This window comes from Solea solea, chromosome 13 (genome assembly GCF_958295425.1).
Source record: "Solea solea chromosome 13, fSolSol10.1, whole genome shotgun sequence".
NCBI lineage: Eukaryota > Metazoa > Chordata > Actinopteri > Pleuronectiformes > Soleidae > Solea > Solea solea.
The window spans coordinates 10,744,702-10,754,868 of record NC_081146.1 but is presented as its reverse complement, the minus strand read 5'-3'; the positions used below and the strand labels follow the sequence as shown (position 1 = coordinate 10,754,868).

Sequence of the window (10,167 nt, the reverse complement as noted above, 5' to 3'; positions counted from 1 at the left end):
ATTTTTAACTTGTCAGATTTTGTCATCATTCCAGCAAATTTTTGTTTGCAGAAGCAGAACATTAATCCAAATCCTGTCAAATTGTCAGTGCAATATTTAACAATGACATTGCACGTCTTCCTAATATTGTGCAGCCTTGATGCATTGTAAAAGGTGTGGGATTTTCTTCAGAGCAAAGTACAGTATGATATTTATTTGTATTTGTGACAAGCAGCCAACAGTATTTACATATGAATAATGTTAACAATTATATGTGGGCAAATACCTAAATGTGATTAAATAATGCATGCAGCTGCACATGTGCTGTCATCATATGACTGCTGCTGCTTGCATGGGTGGTCTCATGAGACATTTTGACTCTAGGGATGCTTCTGGCACTAAGCCAGCATGGCCTGTAAACAACAACAGCGGAGGCAGTGGCGTCAGGTTGAAGTAAACTGGATCTGAGCGTCGGCCTGTTGTCTGGCTGTTTCCCTTTACTTAACTCCGGCGACCACGGGGAAGTGGTTTTCAACAATGTGTCCGAGGTGTGTCTGGTAAGTAATTTCAACCTTCAAACACGACACCATCCCTTGTTTTGTCTACTGCTTCTCCAGACTATCACCTTGAGCCTCGCACTAGGCTAATGTTAGCTGTGTTAGCTTTGGGCTAGCCGTATTTGCAGCTAGCGAGCTAATCCTAGCTGCCTAGCACCAGTTGTGCGGATTTATTGGAGTGGCTCGACCACCGTCGAGTCATCAAGCTCCACGTTTTCGATGAATAACGGGGTATGTACATACAATGATATTTAGAAAATAACTTTAAAGGTTGTAACGGTAGACGCATAGCAACTAATAGCTAACCTACCGAAGGTCCTCCGAACATTTACCGACTTGAAGTTAGCTAACGGGTTAACAGCCAAAGAAAAGACGGGGGAGTATTCATGCTATATGGCTAGTTATGTACTGTACAGTTAAAGACTGTACAAAATGCTCGTTAATATTGTCGTCCAATTTTATGGTTAGAATCAATTTAATGCCGTTCTTCACAGAGTAGCGTTAACGTGGAGGTAACTGCGTATTGCTAACCCAGTTTAGCAAACGTGTAATATTTTGCGATGCTATCGGGAGCCAGCTAAAGTTAGCAAAGAAGACAAAAATATTAGCAAATGTACTGTGTAAATGCATTTGAGTGTAGCTTTAGTTTGAACAAAGGTTTTCACTCAACACGTCATCAGCTCAGTGTATTTTTGATTAATGTTACCAGGGTTTTATTCTATAACCATGTGGAGTTTGGGATTCCATTTCGCGTAAAAATGCGGTGGTTGACTCCTATTAGTCCGTCAAATTATCGTTTGTGTGATTGTTTGAATGTGTACGGTATGTTGGTGCGTTTAATGTATCGGTCGCCGGGCTAACTGTTGCTAAAATGTGATGTCGTTGACACTATATTGTGCAACAAGGTCTGTAACTAATTATCACTGTCTTGTATGATGGAATTGTTCAAGTGTCAGAAAAAAAAATGTATATATGCAAGAAACGAACGAATGATATTGAGGTTTTATTAACATTACTATTGATGTTATTATTGTTATTTCCCTTAGATTGATATCCTTCAGACAGGACATCATCCTCTCCACTGGGTTGCATATAAGTCATGTCCTCACAGCAGCCCAACAGTTCAGCCTCCAACAGCCCCACCAACATCTTGGGTTCTCCGTTCTCAGTGATTAGCCCCTCACTTAACTCTCCAGTGGTCTCACCCTCTCTGGGATTTGGACCCATCAGCAACAGTCAGGTATTGAAAGCCACAAGAGTCTGTGAAATGATGCCATTGTCCATGTATGTTACATTTTGCTGAGTAGCTGCTGATTTTCATGATTCAATTAAATAATGATAAATGTAGGCATATTTCCGTTTCCATACTAAGAGATGAAATTGATTTTCACAGAACTAATCATTTTTGTATCTCTAACCTGGTGCACTAATAAAAATATAAACGTTTACATAAAAAATTGCATTAATGCACTTAATATGTCCAGTACAGTATAGTAGAGTACAGTATACAAACCCTAAACCTGTTCAACGTATCTATCCTACAATCATCAACAGACATTTTGGTGTTCTTGTGCACCCTTTTAACAAAATACCGATTTAGTGTTGGATGCTATTCATTGCTACTTTACACTATGGGGTCACGACCAAAACTCGGTTCTAAACCGACTCCGGGGCTAAATTTTGAAATACTGTATCAATAAGAGTGATATGGTCCGTGTCACAGCAGGAGATACAGAGAACATGTGTAAAGGTGATTAATATAACAATCTTGTCAAACATTTAGCTAAAGTGCAGCTCACAGCACGTCTGTGCCCCTTGTTTGTTATGCTAACAGGACAAAAATAACTCACAATAAGTTAGTTAAATTATACAAACATGCGTTAATAGTAATAAGTATTAGTAAAAAGATGAGCTATCTGTTCATTAATTCTGTCCAGAATTGTTTAATGTTGTTCAAAGAAATAGATATGTAATGAATTAATTTATTGTTTGAAGCATTGACCTACAAGTATATACATAGATATTCCCACCCCTCTGTTTGATAGTGGATTTTTCAAGCACATTTTTAATTGTTTTTTAGTCAGTCTTATTGCTGTTGGGTGTAGATTTATTTTATTTTTTTCAATGGTACTCCACTGCTAGGTTTCCATGAAATTGTGCTAGTACTGTGTGTGCAGTACAGTGCAGTGAACCTTAATCTGGTTTATGTTTCCAGTGTGGGGCATGAAAGAAGGATGGCAATGTCAGCTATGCCAGTAGTGTGACATAATGCCAGCACAAGATGCATAGATACATAAAAGTGGATTTTTTTTTGTGTAGCCAGGAAGTTGGGGGGAAGTTGCAGTCAGCCGCAATGGGCGGACTCTTACGTTTGCTAAAACTGAACTGAACTGAATAGTCATTAAACATTTTCCTGAGGAGTTAATGTCTCAGTTGCTAGTTTCAGGTCCGCTTCAAAACCACATGATGTCAGTTTTGTCAATTATGTTCCCTTTAGAGAAAAATGGATAATAAAGCACAGCACTCATGAGTGGACACCGTGTGTAATTGACAGCTGTATGGTCCAATTGGTGGCAGGTTGAACATGACGTCTCTGAATTTCCATTTGTAAAACCAGTCGTGGTGCCAGTCAAATTGTAAATCTAAAGGCTTCAACACAGGAGTTTGTTTTTCAACCAGAAGAATATACAGTTAGAGCTGCAATTATTTTCATAATCGATTAATCTGTCGATTATTTTCTCGGTTAATCGAGTAATTGTTTGGTCCATAATATGTCAGAAAATGTTGAAAAATGTCCATCAGTGTTTGTCAAACCTGAAAATGATGATGTTCTCAAATGTCTTGTTTTTGTTCTTATACCAAGATGATTCAGTTTTAATTGTTTCTTTGTTATGTGGAGCAAAGAAACCAGAAAATATTCACATTGAAGAAGCTGAAACAATCAGAAATCTTGTTTTAATAATGAAAAAAAGCTTCAAACCGATTAATATAGCAAAATAGTTGACTATTAATTTAGTGATCGATTAATAATTGAGTAATTGTTTCAGCTCTATATACAGTCTATGGCAATACAGTGTAGTCTGCCAAAAATGTATCAAAGAAGCAAGCAACAGAGTGCACTCAAATGGCCTTAAATTCTCTCTGTCACAATGTAGCGTATTTGGTATATCTTGTGTTTTTCTCTCATTCCTTTCCTGTTGTCGTATGACAATACTCTATCAATCAGTGTACCGCTGTGGAGCAAAGGGTCCACTGCAGTGTCATGTATGTACAAAGCTCTCGGGATGTTTTTGGTTGATAGAAACTTTTGTTTGTGTACTGGACACTACCGTATAATTGTTCATCTGTATTGAAAAAAGTGACCACTCCTACTTATTAAACTAAAAAACTGCCATTACATACAGTTTTTTTTTCTACTCTATGTATGCAGATCTCTTCCTCAGCATCCATATCAGGGATGCACTCGATAAGCAGTTCGGAGGATGTCAAGCCTCCTTTTGGCTTGAGGCCTATGCCACCACACAGCCCTGGAATAATGATGTCTCAGAAGCGTCTGTGTGTCATCTGTGGAGACCGCTCCTCTGGTGAGTGAGGGGGCCAATAACATAATTGGCAGAAAGGAAACCTCAGCTGGTGCCTGTTTTATCCCTTGGCCAGCTAGTGTGGATGACACCTTACTGTGTAATATCTTAAAGTGTTTGCTCAACAGTAAAAAAAAAAAAAACCCTCCTAATTTAGCTAAAAATGTAAATGACCTAATTGTGTTCAATCAGTTGTTTATGTTTCTCCTTTTGGTATCTAACTGTAATTTTTAAATTTCTGCATTTTAAAGGCAAACACTATGGAGTGTACAGCTGCGAGGGATGTAAAGGTTTCTTCAAACGAACTGTGCGTAAAGACCTGAGCTACACCTGCAGGGATAACAAAGAGTGCCTGGTCGACAAACGCCAGCGCAACCGCTGCCAGTACTGCCGCTACCAGAAGTGCCTGGCTATGGGCATGAAGAGGGAAGGTACGCATGAAAGGGGGTTGCAGCAGAGGTTTCCGTTGAATTGGAGAGGCTTTTTTGGCTATTGAAGGCTTGGGCACTCATGTTTTGTGATGTGGACATATATCAGACCAATGTACAACAGAAGGTTATGTTTTTTTCTGTATAGATATTGAAAAAAAAGATAAACTCAAGGGAAGATATATCAGGGATGGTTAGGGTAAATTAGGGATGGTTTTACATAACTAACCCCTCTCCCTTTCTCCCACTCATTCTCCTATTCTTCCCTTTCTCCATCTTTCAATAGTGGTCAAACATGTAAAATGGAATAAAGAAGATGGAAAAGATGAGGGATGGATGAGTATGGCACTAAATATTGATAAAGCTATTGTATACTAATTTTACTTGGAGAATTAGCTTATTGTTTTTAATTCTTCACTAGGGTGTTTTGTGAGTGAATATTTACCCAGAAATGAGTATGTGATGGACTTAAGTTTCAGGCTGCAACGATTAGTCGACAAAATACATAACACTGATCGTTAAAATGATTAACATAACAGAAGTTTTGACACCACTTCCACCACGCCCTGGAGTGGTTTAGAAGACTCCTCTGTGTTCTTTGACTTTGGTCTCTGAGCTATAAGAATTAAAACATGTCTTAGAAAAATATTTAATTGTGGCTGAGATGTCTCTGAAGATTTACACATTGTTGAAAATGAGTTCCGTGCATTAATGCGTACAGGGCTCAATTAGCATCAGTCCGTTACACTTACTATGGTCTGTTTACAGAAATAATAGACCACAAGTACTGTTTTAAGTCATGTTTGCTAACGTGTCAAGTGCAGTGAGTTACAGAAGTAGCTGTTTTCCCTATTTTTATTTGTATTAATAACTTTACTAGTGTTTATTCCTAATAAACCGAAACAAATCTGCTGATTATTCATTTATTCGACTATCAATATCATCATTCGTTGCAGCCCTGCTTAAGTTACAGTTAGCCAGCTGTAGTCTCTGCTTTTGTGTTACTGGTCTGTATGTACAATTGGATGTAGTCGATCACTGTTGAAGCAGCAAAGAGATCAATTGTTCGCGAGTGAGACCATTGAGTTGCGCTTATTGGACCCTCCCAGCGAAATCACGTACTTGTCAGTATTTGAACTACCAGTGAGATCGGTAGTTACAGTGTCAGTATTCTGAGATCGTTTTTTTCTCCTAATTTGATCTTGTCTGTTTGCTGAGATCAGTTTTTAGCACTTTCCCCACTGTTTATTTTTAAGTTTGTTGGCTCTCTAACTTATCCTCACGGTTCTTTGTGTTTGATAGGCCAGCATGATGCTGGAGTATAGTTGCCATTTCAGTAAATGCAGTCAAAATGTAACGATGTGTTGTCTGAAAAACAATAAGCTGAATGATTCTTAAGGAATAGGACCCTTACATTAAGTTCTTAAATGAATACAACACTGACATTATTACCATTATTACAATACAGCTTCTGCTGCAGAGGCTCGTCATTTTAAAGTGTTAACCATCCTCTCATTCCTCTTCCTGTTTCTGTATGTTTGGTCTGATGCAGCGGTCCAGGAGGAGCGCCAGAGGAACCGTGAGCGTGAAGGAGAGTTGGAGGTCAGTGTTGGCGTGAATGAGGAGATGCCTGTGGAGAAGATCTTGGAGGCAGAGACTGCAGTAGAGCAGAAGACTGAGCTTCATTCTGATGGAGGCTCTGCAGGCAATTCTGTGAGTGGAGGGTGGGGGCACAAGTTTGTGACCGTCTGTCATTTGCTTCTAATGGTCTTTCAAATTTCAAGATAATTAAAATGTTCTGTGAGTGGAAGCATTTTGTATGGATATGTAACTAAGAAACCTTGTATTTGTATTGTTTTAGCCACACGACGCAGTCACCAACATCTGTCAGACTGCCGACAAACAGTTGTTTGCTTTAGTGGAGTGGGCCAAGAGAATCCCTCATTTCTCTGAACTGCCTCTTGATGATCAGGTCATCCTCCTGCGTGCAGGTACGAGTGAAAACTGTGTCTTAAAATGATCATGCTGCAGTTAAACGAGGTAGATTCCAAAACCTATTCAACCAAAAACATTGAAGAAAAGGAGTATTTCTAACATTTTTGATGTAAGAGTCTTATACTGAGATACTGCTGTGTGCAACACTTTTAGTTTTGTATTTGCACCATAAAGTGTAAAATCAACAGTTTTCGAAGCTAGAACACAAGGCTTTGTGAAACAACTTTTACATCAGAGCCAATCATGCCTACAAAGACACTTCGGCTCTGTTTACACCTGGCATTAAAATGTGTTTTCTGTAATGGGATTGCAATTGGATAGCGCCTGACAGCGGCAACACAACTGTGCAATCTCCTTAGTCAGTTTTCCAATTGTTGAAAATGACAACTTCTCCTGCTCCCAAAAGCAAAGAGGAGTCAACTTCACTTTCGGCTAACGTTGTTGTTGATATGGCAGTGCACAGGATGTCTGCTGCTGGAAATCTTTGCAGAAGGAGAGGTGATGTTGGGGGGATGACCGTGATATAAAAGCAATCCCATCTTGATGTGGACACTGGAGACACATGTTAATACCAGGTGTTAATGCATGTGGTGAAGCTGCTAGTGTATTTAGAGTATGTATAAGTATGTAGTGTATTAATGACATGCAGCAGTCAGTCAGTCAGAGAGAGATGAAATCAACACTCTGACCTTCCACTCTTTATCTGAAATGTAATAATGTTACGATCATTAACAGCTTAATTTTTGATTATTATTGATTATTTGATAGAAACACAAGTCTGTCGACTTCATTGGGATCGAGTGCGGCTCCGTTTTATTTTACATTATCACCCTCGGATGAAAACAACGCAGATTGAATGCTATGTGTTTGTACACAGGTATTTATGAGACAGCTCACCCTGAGATGTACTTACTTGTCTCTCCAGAGGTGGCAGAGCAGGGGTGGGCGATATTGCAATAATTGATCCTCGCTATGCACCGATCCATGGGCCGGATCCTATGGAGTGTGAATGTTTGTCTCATAGGCTGCTTCACTTCCGCATCGTTCAGAACGATCCAGTCCATGGATTGGGACGTAGCTTTTGACGGATTTGACCAAGACCATGTCTTAAAACACAACTAAGAGTTCATCTATAAAACAGCTATTCACTTTTCACTTTGGTTTCTGCTGTCCTCACATTGTCTTATTAGTTTTTTATTGCATTTCTCCTGTCAGGATGGAATGAGCTCCTCATCGCCTCCTTCTCCCATCGCTCCATTGCTATGAAGGATGGAGTTCTCTTGGCGTCTGAGCTGCAGCGTAACAGTGCAGGAGTTGGAGCTATTTTTGACAGGTAGACTGATGGAGATGTAATAAATGTCTGCATGCTAAACTGCAGCTTGTTTTGCCTTTTTTTTACGTTTTATGAGTTTAGTTATCTACACAATGGCTGCTTTTCTTTAATGCAGGGAGAATGTGCAGAGTGCAGAGGTTGGCGCCATATTTGACAGGTGATTTCACATCTTACTCTTCTACGTCATAAATGCTGTGTATTTTACATTCTTTACAATCTCTGGATTGTCTGTCATTTTTTAAGGGTTCTCACTGAGCTTGTCAATAAAATGCGTGATATGCAAATGGACAAAACAGAGCTGGGCTGCCTCCGAGCCATTGTCCTCTTCAACCCAGGTGCTCCATTCTGCTCATATCTGCAAAAGAGAAATAACGTTTTGGTGTTGAGACCATGGATGAAATATGTTGTGCTTTCCTGTAGATGCTAAAGGGCTTTCCAACACCAGTGAGGTGGAGCTCCTGAGAGAAAAGGTCTATGCATCATTGGAAGCCTACTGTAAACAGAAATACCCAGAGCAGCAGGGAAGGTACATGTCGTCTTCTGTGACAAGTTATTCTACTGCATTTGTTTTCACCCGTGTCTTTGATTAATTGGTTAAACTAAATACACTAAAAATATGTCTCCTTCCTGTAGGTTTGCCAAGCTCCTACTTCGGCTGCCGGCACTAAGATCCATTGGCTTGAAGTGCTTGGAGCATCTCTTTTTCTTCAAGCTGATCGGTGACACACCTATTGACACTTTCCTCATGGAAATGCTTGAAGCTCCCCATCAGTTGTCTTAGATAGGAAACGTGTACTGTGGTTAGGTTCAGATAGCTGAAGTCTAGGAAGCTGGAGTGGGACTGGAGTGGCACTTTAAGTTCTTTGAAGATTTGTCAATTTGGCTCACTTCTCTCTGTGTCGCACTTTCTTAGTGCGACACAGATTTGCTCTTTAGACCAAACCCAAGGCGTGGCATGATCTACATGCTGGTGCTATATGTTGAAATAACTTCATGAGTAACTATGGTTATAAAAAAAAAAAAGTATTTTTAAAAATGTAAACATTTACATATTTCCCTCACAGGAATTGCTATAATTTGGGTACACCTTTTTATATAAACTTTTTAGACACCTTCAACGTTAAGCTTCAGTTGTTTCTTAAGGTGAACTGATACCTAAAGCCTGTTCTTTAAAAGGAAGGCAAACTGAATTGTGAGTAAGCATTATGGAAATGGTCTTCTTTTTAAAACTTCTAAATTGAACCAGACCTGTCACAGCTCTGAGTTTACTTCTAAATATTGCAGAATATAAATTCCCAACAGTGACCCTGGGATAGACAGTCGGTGTCCACGTTAATTGAGGATCAGCTATGTGTCTGTTAATATACAGGTAGTGTTGTTTACTTCTTTGCCATTTTATAAATCTAATCACTTTGTGGTTAACAATTAGACTGCACTGCACATTTGCTATGTACTATTTCTAAAACATACTTGTAACAAACACCGGGGCCTCTGAAATGGTCAGGTGTTTGTCTTTTGGTGCTATTTCAGAGATAATTTGACTTTGTTGGTGCAGATGCACACAGAACCACAAACCTAAGAAAATATGCAAAACTGAAAATCCTTTTGTTAATTTTTATTGAAAATGTAGCAATATAAAATGTAAAATGCATAAGAGCTTTCTGCCTGTTAGTCATTCAGGGGTTTTACAAAGTAAATCAAATCATGTCTGGTGGAAAGGGAATATTCCATTTTGTAATTTATCTATACAATTCTAAGGTACTGTGCAAAAGCAATTGTTCAGGGAAAATGTACATTGACAAATTTGAATTATGATCAGGAGATACAAATTATATAATTCTTATGTGCCCTTGTTTTTAGTTTTCAGCTAGTATAAAGCAGAACGTGTCTTGGGTTGCACTGGATTTGCTGAGATTGTTTCAGCACATTCCCCCCCACCTCCCTTTTTTTGACGCTAGGTTGTGTTTCCTATTACCCCCCCCTTTTAAAAGTAGCTGTCTTGTTCATTGTAATGTCTCTGCAATTAATTGAAAGCAAACCATAATCACATTTTGATCCAAAAACACCTGTGGACATAGGAATTTTAAACAAGACCAAATGAGGTCTAAGTAATGGCCATGTGCAAACACCAGATGAGCTGCGTTGGCGAGCTCGTCATAGACCTCTGTATGCTCTTGAACGTAAGTGACTTTAAGCATGGGTTGTGTGGACTAAAAATAAAGAGGCTTAAGTTTTCTTTTCTCTTTTTTTGGATCTGCTCCCCCCCCCCCCCCCCCCAAAAGTGTCAAATGTGA

General features: G+C 39.2%; 1 protein-coding gene across 4 annotated transcripts; it reads left to right on the top strand.

The window, feature by feature from the left end:
• Positions 1-375: 375 nt before the first annotated feature.
• On the top strand, positions 376-10,108 carry rxrbb (retinoid x receptor, beta b). Of its 4 annotated transcripts, none has more exons than XM_058646676.1 (12): positions 376-527; positions 1,583-1,776; positions 3,967-4,120; positions 4,369-4,548; positions 4,832-4,885; positions 6,098-6,258; positions 6,407-6,536; positions 7,756-7,873; positions 7,989-8,030; positions 8,117-8,208; positions 8,294-8,399; positions 8,507-10,108. In XM_058646676.1, exons 2-12 carry the CDS (start codon positions 1,636-1,638, stop codon positions 8,652-8,654), a joined length of 1,326 nt encoding a protein of 441 aa, XP_058502659.1. In that variant the 5' UTR covers positions 376-527; positions 1,583-1,635; the 3' UTR covers positions 8,655-10,108. The 4 variants fall into 4 exon arrangements, with proteins under 4 accessions (XP_058502659.1, XP_058502657.1, XP_058502660.1 ...); XM_058646674.1 differs by having other exon boundaries at positions 378-536; XM_058646675.1 differs by lacking the exon at positions 376-527 and adding an exon at positions 622-767.
• Positions 10,109-10,167: the final 59 nt, after the last annotated feature.

Coding starts and splice junctions, on each gene's coding strand:
- rxrbb (XM_058646676.1), top strand. CDS start 1,636: ATGTCCTCACAGCAGCCCAACAGTTCAGCCTCCAACAGCCCCACCAAC. Junction 4,549..4,831: donor TATGGGCATGAAGAGGGAAG/GTACGCATGAAA, acceptor ATCTTTCAATAG/TGGTCAAACATGTAAAATGG. Junction 7,874..7,988: donor GTTGGAGCTATTTTTGACAG/GTAGACTGATGG, acceptor TCTTTAATGCAG/GGAGAATGTGCAGAGTGCAG.